At 53.4% G+C, this 24,972-nt stretch overlaps 1 protein-coding gene across 6 annotated transcripts in view; it reads right to left on the bottom strand.

Moving 5' to 3' along the window:
* RASAL1 (RAS protein activator like 1) overlaps nt 1-24,343 on the bottom strand; it is a 32,441-nt gene extending 8,098 nt beyond the window's left edge. For 2 of the 6 annotated variants that reach the window (XR_010836874.1, XM_059039424.2), the window contains exons 1-13: nt 23,448-23,879; nt 19,265-19,321; nt 16,681-16,794; nt 16,473-16,534; nt 11,405-11,534; nt 9,259-9,340; nt 8,984-9,115; nt 6,898-6,986; nt 6,521-6,638; nt 6,234-6,387; nt 5,786-5,850; nt 5,380-5,492; nt 3,106-3,298 (exon numbers count right to left, since the gene is read on the bottom strand). Coding sequence is in view for 5 of the 6 variants with exons in the window: in XM_059039424.2 (XP_058895407.1) it covers nt 3,106-3,298; nt 5,380-5,492; nt 5,786-5,850; nt 6,234-6,387; nt 6,521-6,638; nt 6,898-6,986; nt 8,984-9,115; nt 9,259-9,340; nt 11,405-11,534; nt 16,473-16,534; nt 16,681-16,794; nt 19,265-19,321; nt 23,448-23,512 (1,374 nt within the window). In the remaining variant the exon portion in view is untranslated. Of the gene's footprint in view, nt 1-3,105; nt 3,299-5,379; nt 5,493-5,785; nt 5,851-6,233; nt 6,388-6,520; nt 6,639-6,897; nt 6,987-8,983; nt 9,116-9,258; nt 9,341-11,404; nt 11,535-16,472; nt 16,535-16,680; nt 16,795-19,264; nt 19,322-23,447; nt 23,880-24,089 lie in introns of those variants that run through there. The other 4 variants (XM_067015105.1, XM_067015103.1, XM_067015104.1 and 1 more) reach the window with 4 other exon arrangements.
* Nucleotides 24,344-24,972: the final 629 nt, after the last annotated feature.

Raw genomic sequence — 24,972 nt, 5'->3', positions numbered from 1 at the left:
TTCCCAGCTGGGGAAACTGAGGCAGCAAGGACTAAAGATTGGTGGTACAAGGGGAAGTAGAATGGGAGACAGGTCAGGAGGCCATCCTGGTCTGCTGAGGAGGCTTTTCGTCTCTGGGCCTCAGTTTCCCCACCTGGAAAATGGAGTAATGATACCAATCCTGCACGATCAGACTTAGCCAAACATCCTCAGAGTCTGCTTTGTGCCAAGCACTGTGCTAAGGGCACAGCCCTATGAAAGAGGCATCATCGTTATTCCCATTTTACAGCTGAGGAACCAGAGGCTCAGAGATGTCAAGTGACTTGCCCAAGGTCACACAGCTGCTGCGTAGAAGAGGCAGGATTCAAACCCAGATCTGCAATTTCTGATAATGAATAGCAACAGGCCAAATACTTCTCCATACATTTGCTTATTTAATACTCACCCTAGGAGGTGCTGCATCTCCATTTTTGAGAGGAAGCAACTGAGACCCAGAGAGGGAAGGTCACTTGCCCAAGGTCACACAGCTATAAGTGGCAGAGCCAGGATTTGAACCCAGACAGGATTTGAACTCTGCTCGTCACCACATTCTCCTGCATTCAACAATAGCTACTGAGTGTCAAAAACTCAGCCTGAACTGTCACATTTATTCCTAAAGCAATCCCATGGGGGTAGATAGTATTATCTCTGTTTTCCAGATGAAGAAACTGAGGCTCAGTAGTGAACCCAGTTCAGCTGGCTCCCTTGCACGTCCCCCAGCCCCAGCCTCTGCCCCCTACAAACTGTAAAGTAGGGCACCCCTCTGTGTGAGACCCAGGCCTGGCCCACCTGCATGCACATAAGGCTGGTTCCGCCAGTTCCAGCAGAGGGGACTTGGGGAGAAGGTGTCTCTCTATCCTGGGTGCAGGCTCCCCCCAGGGGATTCCTCACCTACCCCTCACACTCACCAAGCTTTATTTAGCCCGAGAAAGTGCTGCCGTGTTTATTTAGGGGTTGTATGCACACATAAGACAATACCCTCTCTGGGTGTGTGCCAACTTCCCGGGGGCACCTCTGCGTTGACAGTGAGCCCTGCCAGGAGCTGGGCACCTGGAGCTGCCCAGAGGTGAGGGTGGAGGTCCCACTCATCTGGAACCCTGAACTGCCCCCAAGGCTGTCCCCCCAAGCCCGCCATGTTCCAGGGTAATGTTAGCCTTTGATATCAGCTCATTAACTTCCTCCTTTCTTGAGAAGGAGGAACAAGTGTCAGAGCGGCAAAGAAAGGGGCTCCCTTGGGTTACCGCAACCCCACCCATCCTCATGGGCCTGAGGAAGTCTCTGCTCCCTGCCCGTGGCCTCTGCCTACCGTGGAGGCTGAGAACTGGGGGACACTTGGGTGTCACTGATCTTGGCTCCTCCCACAAGGGCCAGGCTGTCGGGGGCTCTGGCCTCCCGCCTCCCTCCCTGCCTCCCTGCCTTGGCTGTGTCCCACTTAGCACCTCCACTGGCAACCCAGGCAAGAGCCCTGCAGCTGCGGGGTAAATCACCCATGTCCCAGTTTGGAGGCCCAGAGCTCACTCCTCAGGCGGGGATGAGGGAAAAAGGAAGAGATTCCCACTGCGAGTCTGGAGGCCTAGCCTTGAGTCCGCGACTTTTGGCCAAGGTGCCTCACCTCTCTGGGCCTCAGTTTCCCCATCTGTAAGTGGGGAGAGGTGTGGCATAAATCAGGACCTCTTAACCCAGGCTCTAGGGATTGGGCCCATTACATCTCCAACATTTAGCGGGTCCTAGGTCTTTCTGCAAAGCGAACCCCAGTCTGCATTTCTGTTATGTCAGTGCTGTGTTAAGACCTAGCCTCACTCGGTGTCATTTGTAAGCAAGGACCATGACGGCCACCTCAGAAGGCATGCTGAGCATTAAACCTGGGGGTCTCGGGCTTCCCTGGTGGCGCAGTGGTTGAGAATCCGCCTGCCGATGCAGGGAACACGGGTTCGTGCCCCGGTCCGGGAAGATCCCACATGCTGCGGAGCGGCTGGGCCCGTGGGCCATGGCCGCTGAGCCTGCGCGCCCGGAGCCTGTGCTCCGCAACGGGAGAGGCCACAACAGTGAGAGGCCCGCATATCACCAAAAAAAAAAAAAAAAAAAAAAAAAAAAACCTGGGGGTCTCAAACTGGTAACCCACAGGCCAGCCCAGCTGCAAACGTGGAACGACTGGCTCAAAGTATTATTGTTGTGTTATTGTTGTTAGGTAAACTAGTGCCGAAATGTTAAAAATAAGATTCCACACATAAACTCCAGACTGTTGTATTAAAAAACAAACAAACAAAAAAACGCTGAAGATCTGGCAATATTGGGTCCCTATTCCTACATGGCAATAATTGATTGTCTGGATCTGCCCCTTTAAGACAAGCTGTGGGAGAGCTCCAGTTGGCCACAGTCCCTACTACTCCCTACTGCACAACACCTTGACTGCTCTGTTCATTTACCTCACCTGCCTGAACCCTACAGCACCTGGAGTTCAACTTTGGTATCAGTGTTAGAAAAGCACTAGCACGTGCAGGGATTTATTTTTAGACTTTATTTTAGGCGCCTGCTACTGAGTACTGTGCTCCAGCCATCTCTGTCTCTCTGTCTCTCTGTCTCTCTGTCTCTCTCTCTCTAATAATTGGAATTTAAGAAGCACTTGCTTTGCGCCAGACTGTATTATTTGGTGGTTATGAGCACAGATTCAGGAGTCCGCCTGGGTGGGTGCCTATCCCATCACTACCCCCTCCTAGCTGTGTAACTTAACCTCTCGGGCCTCAGTTTCCTCCTCTGTAAAATGGAATAATACTGGCACCCAGCTCGTAGGGTGAAAGTGAAGACTAGACGAGGTAATAAATACGTAAAACAAGCTCTGACTCCTAGAAAGGGCTCTATATAGTGTTAACTGCTATTATTATCATCGTCGTGATCGTCATCATCACCCCGGGGTCCCAGATCCTATCAGAACGCTGTCCGCACTTCTGCCAAGACGCACAGAACTGCTGCGTGGGCAGCCCAGGTTTTGTCCCGCCCCTGCCCTTCCTCCCCCTGTGACCCTGGACAAGCGACTGCCCCTCCCCAGCCTCAGTCTCCCCATCTGCCCAGTGGGAGTGCCTGGCCCACCTCGTGCTCCGCCTGGGGAAAGCGCTCCTCCACGCACCGGCGCAGCTGCTTGAAGGCGAGGCGGATGGCGGGCGGGCAGCGCCCCACGGAGCCCACAATGGCATCCATGATGGGCCCCAGGTAGCCCGTCAGCAGCCCCAGGCTGGCCTCCCGCACGTGCTCCTCGGAGGGCGCACCCTTGAAGGAGATTCTCCTGGGGGAGCAAGTGGAGGGCTCCGCCTCAGAGCCTGGCATCTGCCTGCTCAAAACCCTGCATGGGTCCCCACTGAGCTCAGAGAGCACCCACCTTCCCATCCCATCACCAAGGCCTCCCTTTCTACCATTCCACTGCAGCTGCTTAACCACACGGAGATTATTTCTGTCTTGGAGCCTTTGTACCTGCTGATCCCCCTGCTGGGAATCACCTCCTCAAAGAGGCCATTCCTCCCCCACTGCTCATCCTCGCGGACCCTGGTTCAGTGCATCTTCAGCGTGGACCTGCCAGACACACACTCCTGCCCCAGGGCCTTTGCACTTGCTGTTCCCCTTGCCTGGAACACTCTTCCAGCAGATCTGTGCACGACTCCCTCCCTCAACTCCTCTAAGTCGTTGCTTCCATGTCCCCTTCTCTGGGAGGCTGTCCCTGTGACCACCCTATGGAACATCGCAAGCCCCTCCCCTGCTCCTGGCTCTTGCCAGGACCCTCCCTCACTTTATCTCCCTCCTTTCCACTGATTGCCTGCAATAACCTTCTTCTTTAGTTTATTATCTGTCTCCCCCAAGAAGAGGGACTTGTGTCCATTTGCTCCCTGCTACGAACTCAGCACTCAGCCCAGTGCCTGGCACATAGTAGGTGCTTAACAATTGTTTCATTGAATGGACGATGGAATAGCACTTTTCTATCTGCAATGATCTTGTTCCCTTCCTTCCTGTCGCCATGCAGGTTTAGGATCTGTCTTGCCTACCCTCAGATTGTGAGTTCCATGGGAGCCAGGCTGGGGGTTCTCGGCCCCACTGTGCCCTGGACCCAACAAGCTAAGCCCTGAACTAATTGTCTCTGGCATTGACTCACTTAATCCTAATGGCAACCCAATGTTAGATTAAGTAGGCTGATTGTTCCCATTTAACAGATGAGGAAACTGAGGCTCAGACAGGTCCCATTGCAAATAGGTGGCAGAACAGAGATTATAACTCGAGACTGCCAGTTCCAGAGTCTGTCTGCACCTCTGCCCTGCCCAGGTCCCTGGATGCTCCTGCTCCCTGTGGGCGCCCAGTGACTCCCACCATCCTTGCCAGGTGTGCTGGGAAAAGCCCTGGCCTAGGGGTTTCACAGATGGACTCTGCCCTTCTGCTCAGGGCCTGGATTCAAATCCCCACTTTGCAACTTCCCAATTGTGCAACCTTAGGCAGGTGACCTCCCCTCTCTGAGCCTCAGTTTCCTCATCTGTAAAAAGGTATCCTAATACCTGCCTCTGAGGTGGTCGGAAGGTGTGGGCAGCACTTGCTGGGCAAAGCCCAAAGTGAAGGAAAAACCCTCTCCTGCCTCCACCGTGGTCCCCAATGGACTGCCCAGCAACCGGCTCAGATGGCTTGGCAGGAACAAGCCCGCCCACCCTGGCTGGAGGAGGAAAGTCCTGGCGAGAAAGGAGGAGCCTATGGGCTTTCCCTGGCGGTCCAGTGGTTAAGACTCTGCACTTGCACTGCAGGGGGAGCGGGTTCGATCCCTGGTCAGGGAACTAAGATCCCGTATGCTGCACGGCGCGGCCAAAACAAAAAAGAAAGGAGGAGCCCAGGGAGGCATGAACTGACTCCCCTGACCCCGTCACTGCCCTGCTCTCTGACCCCATGTCATCAAGCGCTGCAGGATGCCACCTCTGCTCGCAGACCCACGCAGGGCCCTCCCCCAAGGGCCTCAGCCACCACCACCACGATAACAGAAATAACTAGTACTTATGGAGTGTTAGTTCATGCTGGGCTTTGTGTGTATAACTCAGTTAATTCTCACGACAGTCCATCAGGTAGATATTCACGGGGGGTTAAGTAACTTGCCCAGCAGGTGTGGCAAAGCTGGGGTTTGGGCCCAGGCAGCTCATGTCTCCGAGTCCTGCCCATAACCACTGCACGACACCGTCGGAGGGGCTGGGCGCTTGCAGGGGAGGCTTTGAGGTAGAATGCGGGGCTCCTGAGCAGTCATGCTGGAGGGAGGTGTGGGGGGCAGTCGGCAGAGACCCGGCCTGACAAGGCTGCAGGCAGACAAGGGGGCCGTGGAGGGCTCACGCCTCAGGCTTGGCTCACCTGGTGCGGCCCAGGTCCATCCGGCACGGGTCCAGCTCCATGTACATCTTCTCCTCGAAGACGCGGTTAATCACCGGCCTCAGGACCTCGTGCAGGTAGGGCATGCCCACGAGCTGGGGGCAGGGGGGCACCACACGGGGCGGGGCTGAGGGCGAGGCCAGGGTGTGCCCGTGAGCGAGGGGCAGGGGCACCACGCAGGGAGAGGTTCAGAGCGAGGCGGGGGCCTGCCCAAGGGCTGGGCTTGGGGTGCAACTCAGGGCTGGGCCAGCCACCAGCCACCAGCAGCCCAGCTCAGCCACCCAGTGCCGCCTGAGTCTGGCCAAGCTCTGGGGTCCGAGTAAGCACTGGGAAGGGGGTTCCCTTGAGGAAGCCGTCGCCGGGCCCCATCAGGCCTTCACCTACTCACCTTTAGAAACTGTTCCATTGACTTGGATGCCAGGGAGTTAGAACGGAAGAGGGTGTTGGGGTCAGCTGGGAGGACAGAGGGAAGTGTTTGCTGGGATTTGGGGGGCTGAATCCACCTCACCCCACCCACCCAAGGTGGGGAGTCATGATTCTTCCAGCCCCAGGAATTGAGGAGATTTGCAGCGTCAACTCCACGCACACTACAAAGGCCCAGAGTGGTTAAGTGAGCTGCCTAAGGCCACACAGCTCATGAGTAGCAAAACCAGGGCCTGTACCCAGGACCATGCTCCCAGCTGACTGGGAGTGCACAGCCCGTGCCACCTCCGACACATACAGACACAGCAGCCCCTGCCCTCTGCCTGAGGCCCCCCCCCCCATTTCTCTCCCAGAGACGCGCTGCAGACTCATCCTTGGGGAGTGATGCCTGAGGGTCATGGCAGGCAACTCACTGGTCCGTGCCACCTCACGCCGGGTGAGATAGTCCAGAAAGGGCCCAGCCAGGCCCTGGCCAAGGAAGAGCTTCACCAGCTTGGTGGCAAGCTCCTGGCGGCAGTCCCCCGAGGTCAGCTCCTCCAGGACAGCCAGGGGGCTGGCAGCATCTTCCTGCACAAGGACAGGAGGCAGGAGAGGTGGCCTGGGGCTCTGGGACCCCAGAGCAGAAAAGCCCAGCTAGACATCCCTGAAGCAAGGGGAGGCCATGATCCAGATCCCTGCCCGCCCGCAGTGATGCACCCACCTCTGCCGGCCCTAGCACAGACTCCATGAGCAGCTCCCTGAGTGGCTGGTAGTACTGGGAGGGCAAGACGTGGTCCTCGGTCAGGCGCACCTTCAGCCGCAGAGCACCCAGGCTCCCCCTGGCCAGGGCCAGATCACAGGTGAAGGAATGTAAGTATGTATGGGCCAGTGCGGTGAGCCAAGATAGGCAGGTGTGAATACAGGTAAAGAGCATAGATATTTGTAAAACAAGACAGGTGTGGACAGGTGTGGGCAGGTGTGGCCAGTATAAACAGGTGTGAACGGATATCAACCGGTATAAATACTGCAATAATACAAGCTGAAGGTGGTACCCAACATGGTTCCAGCCCAGCCTCCTCCCTCTGCACCCACGTTTACCCAGAATCCTCCTCTGCTCTGGGAAAGGGCAGGAGGTGGAACCAGCCATTGGGTGGGTTCTGCTGTAGGACCTGTGGGGGGAACTCCACCTGTGGGGGGGACACACAGACCCTCAGCAGAGCTCTGCCCAACCCAGCCCTGGAAGAAGAGGTCGGGCTGCCCACCCAAGGAGGGGAGGCAAAGCCCACCAAGGGCTACCTCCTCCTCCTAAACCATATCCTGAGGGCCTCCAGGGGACACTTAATTTACAGTTGAGGAAACTGAGGTTCAGAGAAGTGGAGTGACTTGCCCAAGGTCACACAGCTCCTAGAGACAGCAAGTCTGGACTGAGTGTATTTTCAGTTCTGTTTAGGGACGAAATTTGCATCTATCAAAAGGCATAAAGGGAATTCCCTGGAGGTCCAATGGCGCGGCCAAAAGTAAATAAATAATAAAGACAGTCCAGAAGGCCCACAAGCCCCACCTCCCTCTCTTTTTAAATGACAACTTTACAGAGATATAATTCATATCCTATATAATTCACTGATTTAAAGCGTATAATTCAGTGGTTTTTAGTATATTCACAGAGTTGTGTGACCATCACCACTAATTTCAGTCCATTTTCTTTTTTTTTTTTTGGTGATATGCGGGCCTCTCACTGCTGTGGCCTCTCCCGTTGCGGAGCACAGGCTCCGGACGCGCAGGCTCAGCGGCCATGGCTCACGGGCCCAACCGCTCCGCGGCATGTGGGATCTTCCCGGACCGGGGCACGAACCCGTGTCCCCTGCATCGGCAGGCGGATTCTCAACCACTGCGCCACCAGGGAAGCCCTTCAGTCCATTTTCTATCAGTTCCCCCACCAAAAAAAAGGCCTATACCCATTAGCAATCACTCCCCATCTCCCAGCCCCTGGCAACGACTTATCTACTTTATGTCTTTATAGATTCGCTCATATTAGACATCTCATATAAATTAAATCATATAAGATGTGGGAGGTTTTGGACTGACTTCTTTCACTTAGCATTGTGTTTTCATAGTTTATCCACGTTGCAGCATGTGTCAGTACTTTGTTCCTTTTTATGGCTGAATAATATTCCACTGTGTGGATATACTACATTTTGTTTATTCGTTCATCTGTTGGTAGACATTTGGGCTGTTTCTACTTTTGGCTATTATGAACGATGCTGCTATGAACACTAACCTTTTTGGTGTGGATATAAGTTTTCGTTTCTCTTTGGTACACACCTAGGAGTAGAACTGCTGGGTCATGTGGTAACTCTATCTTTAATCATTTGAGGAATTGCCAGACCGTTTTCCAAAGCCGCTGCACCATTTTACAGTCCCACCAGGAGTGCATAACCAAGTCTTCCTCTTATTTGCTCTAATCTTGCCTCCTTTTAAAAACTGGCAGCCTTTGGAGTTCCCTGGTGGCCTAGTGGTTAGGATTTAGTGTTTTCACTGCCACAGCCCAGGTTCAACCCCTGATTATGCCGTACGGCCAAAAAAACCCCAAAAACTATCAGGCCTGAGTATACATCCACTACTACTGAGAGGCAAGAAAAATCACATGCATTTTACAGATGGGAAGACTGAGGTCTCAAGAGAAAGACCTTGAGCCCAGTGCTTCCAGGAGTAAGAGTTAGACTTGGATTCTGGAATCAGAGAGACCTGAACTCAAATCTTGACTCTGCCATTTCTTAATCATATGACCTTGGGAAAGCCACTTAACCTCTCTGAACCTTCATTTTCCCATCTGTAAAATGGGGACAATGGTCCTAGCCTCTTAACAGTGGCCATCAGGGTTACATAAATGAGGTGATGCTGGAGAAGCACTTAGCACAGGGCTAGCACACAGTCATCCTGGGTACTCTCATCCCAGAATAGGAATCTGGGCCCACGCTGTGACCTTGGACAGGTTCCTGCACCAATGGAACAATGGCACTCCATCACCCAAGCCTGGCCAGGGGACCTGATGAGGCAGCCTTCACATCTACCCTTCCAAGCAAGCCCGAAGATGCCCAGCCCATCTCCCCCTTCCCCCTCGGAGGCACTGGAAAGCCATGGAGGGTGTCAGGGGAGGGGGGTGCTGGGGGGGGTGCGTGCTCACCATGCCCAAGAAGTCATTCTTGCCAACCATGTCCCAGTCCCAGAGCTCCACCCGCAGCGGGGATGGGGAACCTGGCATCTCCCGCAGCTCCAGCACCTCATCCCAGCGTGGGAAGCGAGTCTTCTTGATGGTCTGGGAGAGGAAGGAGTGAGAGAGAGAGCTAATGGGACCACTGTCCCCATTTTACAGATGGTAAAACTGAGCTTCAGAGAGGTGAAGTGGCTTTCCCAAGGTCACCAGATGCTCCACTCTCCCGGCTCCGCTACACCACTTACCGAAGTCTCCAAGCTCTGGCTGCCCCAAAACACACGTGCAAATGGGTCAGATGTGCCGGAGATGTCTCGGGGGGCCAGGTCCCTGGGGACAGATGAAGTAAGGGGTGGGGGGTCACAGGACCCTTGAGGAGCAAGACCCAAGCTGGGCCTTGGAAAGGGGGTTCAGGGTAGACCATTCAAATGCTGCTGGTTTCCAAGGCAACGAACTACCGCATTGTAGGGATCCAGCGAGGCGCATCCCTCACCAGGCCCATCCGAACCCAGTATCTTCCTATTGACTAATGCTACCCTACGAGGACACGCTACTATGCCCCTATTTTCTAGGGAAGGAAACTTGAGGCACAGAAAGGTCAAGTTGAACATCACAAAGCAGCAGGTGAAGGTGCAGTGAGGAGGGGTAAGGGAGCCTCAGTTTCCCTGGAGCCCCTGGATGGGAGACCAGATGCCAGATGTCAGGGCTCGAAGCCTGACTCTCCCATTCACTGGCTGGGTGACACTGGGAAAATTCACTTCATCTCCCTGAGCCTCAGTTTCATTTGGAAAATCGGAGTAATAACAGACCAACCTCACAGGGCCAAGGGTGAAATGTGACAATATGCGTAAAGGGCTCAGCATAGCAGCCGGCAGGTGGTAAGTGCTCAGCTCACTCATTCACTCAACAAACACTCATGCCCACACCGTGCCTAGGAGGAAGAAAAGGCATGAAGCAGGGATCCCCTGCCTCTGGTTGCCATGACAACTCAAAGGCTCACCCCAGTCAGCTTCCCCCACCCCTCCTTCCCAAGGTCCCAAATCCAGGGACATTCCCCCACACACACACACACAGGGGCTGCTTGTTTCCTCCCGCTGCTCCTCTCCCACCCCTGCTCGGCATCCAAAGCCTTCTTTGGTTTCCTAGGAGCCAGCCCAGTTGCTAAGCGACTGCAATCAGTCCCTCTCCTGCTTGCAAGGATCCTGCACAGCTTTGTGGCTGGGGAGGAGGTCATGGGCACAGAGCAGATGAGGTGTCCCTGCCCCATACTGAGTCCTTTTGTTTGTCCTGTCCCTGCCTGCTACTCCATCCAGACTCCAGGGAGCCCCAGCTGGGGACAGAAATCTGGAGGTCGTAGGAGAGGCACAGAGAGGGCAAGAAAGGGCTTTAAGGTCACAGAGCATACTAGAAATAGAGATCCAGCCCAACCTGGGCAAGGATTGGCCTAAAAGTAAGGGTCGAGGGAGTCAGGTGTTGAAATGCAAGGCAGAAAACAAGATAGGAGATGGGAGGGAAAAGAGGACTGCAAGTATTTAAGGAAACAGAGTAATGGGGGAGCTGAGAAACAGAGAGGAGTGATAAATAGGCAAGAAGGAAGATGAATATCCCAGGAGTTGGTGACCCTGGAGGTTCATCTGTGGGTTGTACTGGTCCTGCATCCGTCTGCTTTCTTATGCTTCTTTGGGACAGGACCTACCCCTCCCTCTCTCCCAGTCCACATAACTTATGTGGGTTGATCCCTCCTTCCACTGCAAGAATGGGCTTGGAACTCAGGCCTGACCAATCAGAGTCAGTGTCATTGGTTTAGTGATAGGCATGTACCCCAGACTGGGTCGATAAGAATTAGTCCCAGGATATTGGTTGGAAATGGTGAAAGACAGAAGTTCTTTTTCCATTGGAGCTGCCAAGTTGATACGATGCCAGTCTGGGGCTTCTGGGGTCATCTTTGCCCCTACCTGGGGAGAGACTGCCTGAGGATGAAGTTAATACAAAAGACATCCAAAGAATCTATGTCTACAGATTCCTGATGTCACTGTTTGAGCACCTGGATCCAGCCATGCCTGAAGCTACATGTCATTCATCCAAGCCCATCTGCTTAAGCCAGTATGAATTGGGTGTCTATCACTTACAATTTGATTAATACACCTCCGCACTCATCTGTCTGGTCATCCTGAGTGTCTGGCCTTTGGGTGCTAGTCACTGGGGCCCCAACAAAGATTTTGCTTGTGCTTTAACCCAAGAAATTTGCAACCCGGTGAGCTTGGACCGTTTGCCCGCCAAGGATCCTGGCTGTGAACCCAGGAGAGAGGTGGTCGCAAGGCAGCTGGGAGGACCCAGCGGATTTCTGCTCATTCTCAGACCATCCCCCCCATCCAATCCCCATCGTGACCATACCTGGCCTGGAGCACGTGACAGCGAAGACAACGGCCCCTCACATCCTCCAGCATCTGCACGGCCAGGCAGATCTCACCCTGCACCTCTGCATCAGGGTCCACATGGCTCAGGCTGATCCAGCTATCAATTCCTGGAGGGCGCAGGCAGTAACATTCATTAAGCACCTACCGTGGTCTAGACACTGCATTAACTTAAACATTCAATTAACATTAAAAAGGTATTGAGTCTTGGACCACTCATGTTAGCCTTCTGTTGTAGCTGCTGTAATTATCCCTAGTTCCAGATGAGGAAAATGAGGCACAGAGAGGAAAGAGCTTTGCCCATGATCCCACAGCTAGTAAACAGCAGAGCTAGGATTTAAACACAGGCAGTATAGTTCTAGGGCCAATGCCCCTAACCATGTACTATCACACTCTTCATCCCGGTATATAAAGCCCTGCATCATTTAGTCCCAATATACTCTCCCCTCAAAAAAAACCTTGGACTTTCCTATCTCTGAGCATTCATTCAGGCTCTCTGCTTGAATCAATCAAGTCAATCCTAGTCTCAGTCTTAACCTCTCCCTCTCTCCTTCTCCCTCTCTGTCTCTCATGTCTCTCAACACTTTAGAGATATTGTTCCACTGACTTCCAGCTTTGATTGTAGTTATTGGGAAGTCATTTCAGCCTAATAATTGATCTTGTGTGAATGGTCTATCTTTTCCAAGTTTAAGGACTATGGCTTTGATGTTTGCTACAGTTTCCCCACAATGTGTCTAGGTAAGGATTTTTTTTTTTTTATCCTGCTTAGTACAGGTTGTGCTTCTTCTACTTATGGACTCATGCCCTTCCTTGAGTTTTGGAAAATTCCAGGTCGTCAATTTTTTCTATCATTTCCTCTCCCCAGCTTTTTCTATTTTCTGCTTCTAGGACTCCAATTAAATGAATGTTAGACCTTCTCAGTTATTTTCTATGCCTTGAACTTCTCTTTTATACTTTCCTTCTCATTTCTCTGGGCTAAGGTGTAAATAATTTCTTTCTGAATGAACAATCTGCTGTTGAACTCAGCCACCTAGTTTTCAATGTCAACAATTGTACTTTTTATCTCTAAAAGTTTGATTTGGTTCTTTTCCAAGTCAGTCTATTTTTTTTTAATGTATTGCTTTAATTTATCATGGCTATTGCTGGCCCTTTCTGGTGATTAGTTTATTTAATGAATTTTTAAAAATTTCTATAATCATAAATACAAAATCTAAAGTCTTTATGGGTCTAAATCTGATGGCCGTTGTTTCTGCTGACTCTCGCTCATGGTGGCATGGCACACACCACACACTTGAGTGTGTGGTGTCCTTTGATTGTGAAGTCATGTTTGTTGGAGCTCCCTCTGTGGGAAATTCAACATGAAGATGCTTATCCCTGGAGAGCAGTGGTGGTTGCTTATTCTGGAACCTTTTAAGGGTCTCAATCTAATGGGGAATTCTCAGATTCAGTAATATCTGCCTTCCCCCGAGCCTAAGATTCAGTCTGTTTGTTGACTGTGAATTTGATATTGACATTTACTTTCAGGGAAATCCTTCCTTACTGCCTTGCTTGTTGCTCACCACTCCCCGTTAGGTTTTAGCTCATGATGTGCAGGAGGCGGGGGGAGGAACACTGAGGGTTTTTTCCTTCTTTACATCCTTCCAACAATGTATTAGGAATTGCATCTAATTCAGGATCTCACTGTTATGTGGCAGGAGGGCCCTTCTGAGGATCTAGTTCCCTCACGCTGCTGGAAGTGTACGTTGCATCTCACCTCTCTAGCTCCACCGCTACCCCCAAGTCCAGGATGCCATCAGTTTTTCTCACTTGATTATTGCAACAGATACCTAATTGATCTCCCACATCTACTCCTGTCCCACTGTGATCCAATATCCACACAGCAACACAGAAACCTTCTGAAAATGTATCTAATCTCTTCTGTCAGTGCATCCTCTGATATTATGGCTCCAGTCTCTTCACTGTCTTACTCAGGGACCATTGATGACTCCCTAGTGTCTCCAAAAGAAAGTCCAGATTCTGGCCTCCTCCCCAATCAACCCCCATCAAGTATTCCATCTGGCCTGGCTTACACCTGACCTTAGACGAGAATCCATGGAGATGTGCCTTAGCATCTTTGCCAAAGCACCTTTAAGATCCAACTCATTCCCCTTCCTCCAGGAAGCCTTCCTTGACCACACTAGCCCTCACTGCCCTCTATCATGCCAGTGATGCCTCACATACCTCCACCCCACATTGCAGTCGTTTTAAAAAATAAAAAGGCACCCACAGACACATGAGAGTTTCATTTTTTCTTCCTCCCTGTTCTGGGTAAATGTGTTTTATTTTTCTATCTGTCCATAAGTTCCTTGAAGTTAAGCCTTATATGTCATTAATTTAATTCCACCCCCTTGGGCGGATGTTTGAGGCACACTGGGGACAGCTCAGTGGACAGGTTAACAACACAGACTTAGGAGGCAGGCACAGCCTGGTGTCAATTCCCACCTCTGCAACTTCTAGGAGGGACAAGTCACCCCACCTCTCCAAGCCTCACTTCCCATTAGCTGTGAATTTGAGATCATTATGGTGCATACTTCATTTGGTGTCGTGCGGACTAAATGTAAAGTACTTAGCATTGCGCCTGGCACATAATAAGCCCTCATTAAATAGGAGTGAGATTATGATGACTGGCACATAGGCTGTCAACTAATGAAAAAATATATTATTATATTATTCAATAAATTGTGTCAAGACAAGTAGTAGTCATGTAGACAAAAAGTAGTAAAGTTTAATCCCTACCCCATACTTTGTATCTGGGTAAGTTCCAAATAGATGAAAGACTTAACTGCAAAAACATTTTAAAAATGGAAACAAATAGTTGATTGAAAGAATCATGTAAAAAATTTTTTCTTAATCTTAGGGTTGAGAAAGCCTTTTTAGGTATCACAGAAAATCAAGAGCCAAAAAAATTTTTTTCACTACAGAAAAAGAAACAAATTTTCTTCTGGAAAAAATTGTAAGCAAAGTCAAAATATAAGCCACGGGCTTCCCTGGTGGCGCAGTGGTTGAGAGTCCGCCTGCCGATGCAGGGGACACGGGTTCGTGCCCCCGTCCGGGAGGATCCCACGTGCCGCGGAGCGGCTGGGCCCGTGAGCCATGGCCGCTGAGCCTGCGCGTCCGGAGCCTGTGCTCCGCAACGGGAGAGGCCACAACAGTGAGAGGCCCGCGTACCGAAAAAAAAAAAAAAAAAAAAAAAAAATATATATATATATATATATATATAAGCCACAAAGGGAGAAAAACATTTTGCAGCTAATATGACAAAGTTCATTTTCCTCACATGTAAAGGGCTCCTACAAATCAGTAAGAAAAGGCAACAACCCAATGGTTAAAAAATACACATACAATGTGAATAGACAATAGACAAAAAAGGAAATAAAGTGACTCTTGAATATATAAAAAGGTCTTCAATCTCACTCATTGATTCAGAACTCTAATGGAAAACTGATGAATTCATAAAAGTGCTAACAGAAGATCAAAATTTTAAATAATTACATGGGACTGACTGGGTGAACTGATGAGGATGATTATAATTTTTGTGACTTTCTGTTTGAATAAAAAAAAAATCTCACTCATAGAGAAATGCAAAATAACCCACACTAAGAGGCATTTTTTTTTTTTTTTTTTTTTTTTTTTTGCGGTATGCGGGCCTCTCACTGTTGTGGCCTCTCCCGTTGCGGAGCACAGGCTCCGGACGCGCAGGCCTAGCGGCCATGGCTCACGGGCTTAGTTGCTCCGCGGCATGTGGGATCTTCCCGGACCAGGGCACGAACCCGTGTCTCCTGCATCGGCAGGCGGATTCTCAACCACTGCGCCACCAGGGAAGCCCGAGGCATTTTTTTTTTACCTATCAGATACAAGATCCAAAAGTTTGGTATTTGTTGGCAAGGGTACAGGATGGGTTAAACGGTTAACTCCTCCAGGGAGGGTAACTTAATTACCATAATAACTATCAAATGTGCTAATGTGGGTACTCTTTGATCCAGCAAATCCACCTCTAGGAATTTATCAAGCTGATTGATGTAAACTTGCAGTCACGTTTGTACAAGGCTAGTCATTGCAGCATTGTTTGAACTAGGAAAAGACTGTCAGCAACCCAAGTGTCCATCAAGAGGGAACCAGCCAAATAAATGATGGCACATCCACACAATGGAGTGCCATGAAGTCATACGAAGATCAAGGAATGTGGAAGCTCTGGGGACACCATTATGGAAAGATCTCCAAGGTACATGGTGAAGTGAAAAGACAGGGTACAGAACCGATGAGTTTAATAGGCTACCATTCCTATAAGCAGAGAATAAAAACACATATAGTATAGTGTTAAGATCACAGACTCTGGAACTAGACAACTTGGTTCAAATCCCAGCTGTCCCACTTAATAACTTTGTGATCTTGGGCAAGTTATTAAACCCCCTGTGCCTCAGTTTGTTCACCTATAGAATGGGTATAACAAGAGTACCTATCTCAGGGTTATTACGGTAATTAAGTGAATTGATACTTGTAAAGCACTTAGAAAGTGTTCTGCATACAGTAAGCACTATATAAGTTTTTGCCGCTATTACTATTGTTACTTGCTTGCATATGTTTAAAATGTCCCTAGAAGGACATACAGGAAACTGACGACACCGAGGATGAGAATGGGGTAGCTGGGGGGACTTCCCCGGCAGTCCAGTGGTTAAGACTCCCCGCTTCCACTGCAGGGGGTGTGGGTTGGATTCCTGGTTGGGGAACTAAGATCCCGCATGCCGTGCAGCGCGGCCAAAAAACAAAAAAAGAATGAAGTAGCTGGGGTAAGAGGGATAGTTTCACGGCTAATTGTATCTTTTGAATATTGACCTATGTAAATAAGCTAACTGCTCAATAAATGAACTAAATTAAAATGGAAAACAAAAGCAACAACCAAAATAATTTTCCCCTGAAGGCTTTGTGGTGCCCCGTGCTGCTGGCTATGCCCTTACAGCTGCCACCCGCTCTGCCCTCTGCCCAGCTGGGGGCCAGTGGCCCTCACCCACCTCGGGGGTCAGCTGCAATGGCCTCCCTGCTCAGCGAGATCTTGCCTATGAGGTCGTCGTGCCTGCAGAAAGGCAGGAAGATGAGGGACCCCTGCCCCGCCCGTGGAGAGGTGGAGGCAAGGTGTCAACGGCTGGGTGGGTGGGTACTCTGTATCGGGGTGTCCCGCCTTCCCTCAGACGCCCAGGCTTGGGTCCCCAGCACACACACCCCACAGTATCCTCGTCCAGCACATAGAAGGCCAGATGGTGGAAATCCAGGGGCAGGTGCACTGTGTACTCCTCCCCCCAGAAGGGGCTCAGGCTTCGCCAGACGGTTGCTGTCCTGCAAAAGGGGACATGGGGGGCTGGGGGCCTTTGGGCCACACAGGCAGCAGATACCTGGGGACACAAACACACACACACACACAGGGATCCAGACACATACACACCCAGAGCTACTCAGATACACTCAAATACAGCTACAAACACACACACTCATACACTCAAGAATCCAGGCATGGAGACACACACAAACACACACACAAACCCTGACTCTCACACACCCAGGGACCTACACACACACACACACACACACACACACACACACACACACACACCACACACTCCCATGGGGATACACACTGAAACAGAGATATTCACAGATATACCAAGGAAGCCAGAGACACAAAGAGACACATTCACACATACACAGATATACATATGCATCCTCAAAAATTTCTAGAAACACTCATCTGTGTGTTTCTACATATAGACACGTGCAGATACACAGAGAGAAAACAGAAACATTCACACAGAGACACAGACAAAAGAAGTGCCTGAACATGGAGACACACATAGACCCACAGACATACACTCACATACATAGGGTGATACGCAGCAGAGATACACACACAGAATCACACTGTCACACAGTAACTGACAAGACACAATTCCATCCATCCATTCATTCATTCACTCCATAAACACTCACCCTGACCTATGTGCCAAGTCTTGGGGGCTATGGGGAATCAGAGGAAGGGGTGCCAAGGTCCCCACCCCCACAGAGCCTCGCTCAGCAGACATGTGCTCCCTCCTGAGCCCTTGTGACACAGTGAGAGAAGTTCTGTGATTGGTTAGCTCAGTGGTGCCCACTGGGGTGAGGATAGGATGGGTCAGGAAAGGCTTCCTGCAGGAGCTAGTCAGCCAAAGCAGGGAGAAAGGATGAGAACAAGTGTTCCCCGTGGCTGGAAGAGCACGTGCAAAGGCCCTGAGGCAGGAATGGTGAGTTTGAGGAACAAGAAGACAGTGGTTGGGAGGCAGGGGAGCGTGAGGGGCCAGGAGACCATGAAGTCAGCAGGGGCCAGAGTGCTCAGGAAGCAAGGGGAACCCCAGGAGGGTCAGGGACCAAGACAAACCCAGAAACAGACACACATACATCTTCACCCCAACACCCCTGCGGATGCACTTCCCTTTACGCAATGGGGAAAAAAGAACCTACTTTGCTCAGTGAAGACACACCAAAATTTACGGTTGCAAAATTTGGTCCGCACACCTGCCACTGCCTTCCTCCTTCCTTCCACACACTCTTCCCCAACAAAGAGTATGAACGTGGACACACACACATACACACACAGCCCAGGGCCCCACCATCAGACGGACTCTTCTCTCCAAACACCCTCTTCCCGCTACCCTGACCTCTTCCTGGCTGGAAGTCCCCTCAGGCTCCCCAGCCCCCGAGCTGAGAGGATCCTCAGAGCCCAGAGGGGGTGACAGCCTGGGGTCACACGGAAAATCGGTCTGTGGGTTTGGGTGTGGTGTCTCAGAATGTGGTAAGGGGTGGCACAAGCACAGAGAGAATGATGGGGGGGGGGTCGGCTGGTGTGCTGCAGGCTGCCCTTCCCCACACGGGCTCCCTGCCCCCAGCTCCCGGCCCATCTGGACCAGAACCGGTGCCAGGAGGATCCTGAATCCTGCTATCTCCATAGGAACCGAGGCCTCAGCCGCCGGCCCACCCACACCCTTCAGGCCTGCGGGGGCTGAGAGCCGTCCTTCAGCCTGCAGGGCTGGCAACAAAGCCCAGCCCAGCCCAGCCCAGCCCGATGTCTCCCTGGCCCGAGACTCGCTCACACACACCAAACATCTTCACATCCTCACACGTGTTCACAGTGGCGCCTGTGTACCCAAATAAGCAGGCATTGGTGCACACATGCGTGTACACGGCAGCCCACCTGTGCACACACGCGTATACCCTCCCACGCTGGTACACAACGTGAACCTCTGAGCCTGCACAACCCCAAGGACACGCACCAGTGGTAGCAGGCATTCACACCGGCCCTCCGACACCCCGACACACACTCACAAGTAGGCCCAGCGGGGCACACGTGCACGCCCCCCCACACCCTCCCCCCCACACACGTACACACCCCGGTGCCCGCAGCACCCAGCAGGCACGGAACCAGCCAGCCCAGCCAAGCGTGAGATGCCCGTCCCCGGGGAGGCCACTGCGGAAGGTACAATCTGGCCGCCACTGAGTCAGCCCCAGGACGCCAGCAGGGACACCATCAGGACAAGGGGGAAGGGGGAAGATGTCGGCCAGTTGGTGGGACCAGATGGAGAGCGGAGCCGGCGCCCCCTCTGTCTGGGTCCATGGCCAGGGCACAAAGCACCCACCATCAGGCCTGCGAGTCCCCCCTTGGGGCAAATGTTGCCCTCCCCCAGGTCCTCTTTTCAGCGTGAATTCTTGTGCCTGGACTCCCCAGGTCAAGACGGAGCCGCGTCCCCGGGCCCTGCTCCTTTGGCCCTCCCCTCCTCACCTGGCCACCACTTCATCGTCCACTTTCACTATGCAGTAGGGGTCACTGCTCCCAGACCTGCGGAAGGAGGAGGTTTGAGGAGCGGGCTTGAGAGAGCAGCCCTGGGTGGGGATCCCAATCTGCCTTCAATTTACAGATGGGGGCAACTAAGGCCCAGAGAGGGGAGGGGATTTGCCCAGGGTCACACAGCAAGTTCAGTGGAGGCAGGACCTCTGGGGACCAGCAGACGATGTCATGGCTGCCCAGCCCACCCACTGCGGACCTCCATGAATGGGCCCTGGGCTTCCACCCAAAGAAACAGAACATTGAGACATGAAGCCAGAAGATTTGGAGTCTCGGTGCCAGGAAGCCCGAAGCGGTGGTCCAGAGCACGTGCTCTGTTGGGGAGTCATGCCTGGCCTCAAGTTTACTAACTGTGGAACCCTGGCAAGACCCCTTCCCTCTGTGGGCCTCAGTTTCTCTGCTCTGTAAGTCGGGTGTAATATTTTCACATACCCCCTAGGGTGATTGGAGGAGCTAAAGAAGCTGATGCGTGGTGCGATGCATCATGGCCGACCCCAGAGCTTTCCCCACAGGTGCCTGAACACCACCCTCAGGGTAAGCATTGCCCTCTCCATTGCGAGTTTCCCTGGGAGGGGACTCCCCATAGCTCAGCCTTCAGCGGGGATGGACCTCAGCAGCCGCTCTCACTGCAGGCACAGACCAGGGCACCCAGACCTCAAAACTCAACCTGTAGGAGAAATGGGCTGCATCCCCTTGAGCAGCCATGAGCCATTGGCCAACCAAAGCCAGTTCCATCCCCGCTTCATAGTAAGAGTTACTAGTCCATCCCAAGCTACCGACCAGGGGCCCTCATCTCTTTCCCCCACCCCCGCCCCCTTCCTATCACACAGGCTTCCTTTGTCTTCCACTAAGCTCAGTCCAGCCTCAGGGCCTTTGCACTTGCCATTGCACCTAACTAAGACACCCGCTCTGTTCCTGATCTTGTCATGGCTGGCTCCGTCCTATTATTCAAACCTCAGCCCAAAAGTCACCGCCTCAGAGAGGTGGTCCTTGATCACCACCACCGTCCTCCAACAGTAGACAGTGTAAACTTGATCTCCGATCCCTCTGAGCATGTGAAATCATCTTGCTCCGTTTCTCTCTGTTTAGTGTCTGTCTCCACGGCTCCCTGCAACTTCCGAAATCTGATTTCCTTGGGGGAGGAGCTGTATCTCCCCACCCTTGTCTCCCCCCACCACCGCAGAGTCAGAATTCGAACCCAGGTCTGTGGGGCTCAGCACACATGTTCTTAACCAACGCCTGCACCCCAACTCACGATCCCTTGCCCAAATGGCCCCCTCCCCTACACCCCAGGCCCCGACCTCTCTCTGCCACCCTCTCTCAGTTCAGTTTGTCACTGATCCACAAATGCCTCGGGGATTCCCAGGAAGAGGGACGCTGGCACCAGGAGCTGCTCCAACCTGGTGTGCTGGCTGAGCCCTCCCCATGCCTCGCTTCCCTCTGTAGACTCCTTCCCCTAGTTCCCTCCGCTGGGTGTACCTTCACTTCCCCATCTGCTCTCCACCCCTGAGCACCTCAGACTGGTTGGTGTCCCGTGTCTCTGAACTCCTCTCTGGGTTCCACCTGTGACCTCCCTTCTGTGTAATGTCCCAGGCCTCAGTTTTCCCATCTGATCTATCCCAAACCCATTGGGCTGAGTAACCCTGGGAGCCTCAGTTTTCCCATCGGGTTCCAACCCCCTGGATGCCCGTGGCTGGTAACCCCCTCTATCTCATTTCTCTCTCTGGGTCCTCTCTCCCTGAGCTTCTTTGAGGCGGGCTCCAATCCCTCAGTTTCCCCAGCAGCAGATGTGGGGCAAATGGGCTGGGATCCATAGGAAAGGGCTGGGAGCCACACCCCCTCCCGTCTACCCGGCCTGACCCTTGGGCCCCTCATGGGAGCCAAGCATGTCAGCTCCAGGGCTCTGACGCACAAGGGCCTTATCAGGCTCCTATCAGGCCGGAGCAACAGTGGCGGAAGGGGGCTGCCCCTTCCAGACCCTCAATCTCTCTAGACCCTTGGCCTCTCCCACGGCTCCTGCCCCACCTCAAGCATGGGAAAGCAGGCCCGTCGGCCATTGCATGCGCAGTCTGGTCGGGGCATGGGGGCAGTCAGGGTTCAAATCCCAGCTGTGTGACCCTGGGCAAGTGACTTGGCCTCTCTGAGCCTCGGTTTGCCCATTCGTAAAATGGAAATGCTGATAGGACTACAGGAAGTGTTAAACACAGGACCTGGCCCATAGGAAGCCGTCAAAGACATACATACAGCTGCTATTATTAATGACAGAAATAACTCTCAAATTATCAGCTGAGGCCTCCTCCCAAGCCAGGCCCCAACCCCCTCAAACCTGGTGAGGCTTCAGGAAGAATCTGGGCCCTCTCCCTTAGGAGAGGGGAGAGAGGACATACCCATCTAAGAGTCCCCACGGGCATGGAGATCCCAGCATGCTCTGAGGGAGCCCCTCTGAAGAAGGGGACCAACAGCCGGGGAAACTGAGCCAGTGTGGCCGGATCCCCCACTGGGGCTTAGCCACTCTCCTCCCTACCCTGGTTCTGGGTCGTGGCCCACCTCAGAGCTCACCTTGGCCCGGGAACTCGGGGGAGGAGGGGTGGCCAAGAGATGCAGGAACCAGGTATGAGTCAACTCCCTCCCCAGGAGGAGGCAGAGGGGGCCCCGCGAGCCATATCCGGGTCCAAGGACAACATCCGTCCCTCCCTCATGGCCCTCACCCAGGACTGGTGCAGGGGCCAGAGCACCGTGAGATGGAAACCTGGTTTCTGGAAGGTTCTCCCCCTCAGCCCCCCAGCAGCTGTCAGGTCCCCACTCCTGACCTCACTGCCTCGACAGTTCCAGAATCACTAATTCTCGGGTGCTCTGAGAGGGCATCTCATAAGAGGGGAATCAGGGGGCTCGCCCAGATGCTGCCCTTGCACAGCAAGCGAGCTCTCTCTGCTTTCCTCAGGTGCGTGTTTCTTGGGGGTCGCTGATGAGGATGGGGGGAGCTAGAACTGCTCTATGCAGCTTCCCCCTTGACATAGCTGCAGGGTTGGGGAGGGGGGATGTTCATGAAGTCAAAGGCAGGATACTCCTCACTGGGGGCCCCCAGCTGGGGGAGTTAGAGCATAGCTGAGCCCCAGCCTGCGCGAAGGCTCAGAATCTACGTTCCTGCTCACCCTGGCCAGCGGGTAAATGCTAAGAAGTTCTCCACCCTCAGCTGCATGTGGCTTGGAGACTCCTGTCCAGGGTTTCCATTGCCCAGACGGGAAATCCAAACCTGAAGAGGACTAGGTTCGAGGTCACACAGCCAACGTCCTGCCAAGGATCCCACACCTGTTTCAGGTGCTGACACCCTTAGAGCCCCTTCTGGGCTCCAGGCCAGGCAGGAGGGGGACCTCTCCCCCCATTCTGCTGATTCGGCAACTGCTGACTCAGCCCTGAGGGAAGCACAGCCGAGGACCTGGTACTAAGGGGAACCTGAGGGTCCTCCAGCCCCATCACACCTGGCTAGGGAGGGGGCTGCAGGAGGAAGCTGGCTCTTCAAGCGGCTTAGCATCCAGGGAAGGTCCCCATTGGGCTGGGAGCTGCTGGCTGGGGAGTTTAGGGTTTCGCGTCAAGAGGACCCCAGTTTCTCCCAGGCTGGTGACGCTCTGCAAACCTAAATACCAGACGCACACAGAGGAATCCTGGGGCCACCTGGATCCCAGGCCCTCTGGGGCTCCTCCCCAGAGTTGTCCTAACAGGTGCCCACCCAGGCCTGGAGAAACCCCACCTCCAACACCTGCCTGGACTAAGAGAGAGAGCCCCCCACCCCTAAACCCCCTCCCCAGCTCTGACAGAATCCGACCCTCTAATCCCCAGGGCTGAAGCCTTGGAAGGCCCCTTTTAGTACGTCCCAGGAACAAAGACACCCCCTTCCTGGGGGCGGGGTGGGGCATCTGCTAAGTCTTGGTGATCCCTCCCACCAGGAAGCGATGGACGTGGGGCCTCTCGCCCCATGAAGGTGTATCTGCCCCAATACTCGGTCTCAGACAAGAACCCCCGCCCACTTCACCGACCTTCCCTGGCACGCCGAATGCGCGACCCCTGCCCCATCCCATGCCCGGCACGCCCCCCATCCCCGACTGGCCCCGGGGGTACTCACACGTCCTTGGCGGGCAGCGCCCGGCCCTCCACGACGCGGACATTCAGGGAGCTGCTCTTGGCCATGGCGCCCAGCCTCAAACTTTCCGGCCAGGAGGGCGTCCAGGCTCTGAGGCTGTACCGCGGCGGGGAGGGCGTCTACATGTCACCAACAGCGAGCCTGGCACCCTGTCCCAGGATCCCAGCGCCGCCTGTCCGACACGCGGGTAGCTGAGCGAGAGGTTTCCGAAGGAGGAGAAAGGATAGGTGTCCGGGGAGGGGGCGCCCCCGCCACACTCTACAGGTAGGAGCTGGGCGCCAAGCCGGCTGAGCGCGCGGGGGACACCGGCAGCCCTTGCCTTCTAGTCTAGCGCTCCCGGTGGGCAGGCGGGGAGGGCAGGGGGCGGGAGGGGCGGCCCAGGGCCCTCCCCGCAATCCCGCCTCCCGCGGGGCCCCCCGCCCGCCAGTTCCCGGGCACCCTCGCGCGCCCTCTGCCGGCACCCCAGCCAAGCGTGCCAGAGCGCACCGGCCTCGGAGCCCCCGGCGCCTGGAGGCTGGGACTGCCAGGTGGAGAGCCGCCCACGGTCATGATGGGCGTGGCCGCAGGCTCCTAGTGAGTTGGCATCGGGCTCAGAAGACACAGTCTGTCCCCTGCCTGCCCTACCGCCAGCAAGTTCACACCTCCCCAGCTCTCCCCTGCCTCCCATCCCGGCGCCGCCTTCTCGGTCCGACCTCCTTGCCCCATCCCGGAGCAGTATCGGAGATCGCGGGAGTCGTCGCTAGAGAGAGTCATACCCTCCCTGGGGGTCCTTTTCAGAGTCAAGGGAGGGGCCGCGAACATCCCCTTCCATCTCTTTTAGTTTCCGATTAAACCCAGACTGTGCTTGCGGCAGATCCCGCGTCACTGGCTGGCTCTGCGGGGGAGGAAGCCGCGGCCGGAGGGGGAGGGGAGGGCTTGAAGAGCCTCACCGCAGCGATGATAAAAGTCATCTAGAGAATGGACTTGAGGACACGGGGAGGAGAAAGGGGAAGGTGGGACAAAGTGAGAGAGTGGCGTGGACATATATACACTACCAAATGTAAAATAGATAGCTAGTGGGAAGCAGCTGCATAGCACAGGGAGATCAGTTCGGTGCTTTGTGACCACCTAGAGGGGTGAGATACGGAGGGTGGGAGGGAGACACAAGAGGGAAGAGATATGGGAACATATGCATATGTATAACTGATCCACTTTGTTGTAAAGCAGAAACTAACACACCATTGTAAAGCAATTATACTCCAATAAAGATGTTTCTTTAAAAAAGAGGCACATTTTGGGATGACATTCTGCTTTCCTTCCATATAAAATAAAATCGATACAAATATGAAAAAAAAAATAGCACTCGGAAGGTCTTACAGTCAGTCATTGATTTGCCTTTCTGGACTTGAACGCTGACTCCGCCACTTGGTAGCTGTGTGGTCTTTGGTCAAGTCTCTTAACCTCTCTGTGCCCTGGTTTGGTTTTCTCATCAGTTTATATGTTATTATAGTATCTCGCTCACAGGGTT

The sequence above is a fragment of the Kogia breviceps genome, chromosome 15 (assembly GCF_026419965.1).
Source record: "Kogia breviceps isolate mKogBre1 chromosome 15, mKogBre1 haplotype 1, whole genome shotgun sequence".
In the NCBI taxonomy this organism is placed as follows: domain Eukaryota; kingdom Metazoa; phylum Chordata; class Mammalia; order Artiodactyla; family Physeteridae; genus Kogia; species Kogia breviceps.
This window is presented reverse-complemented; position numbering and strand designations above follow the sequence as displayed.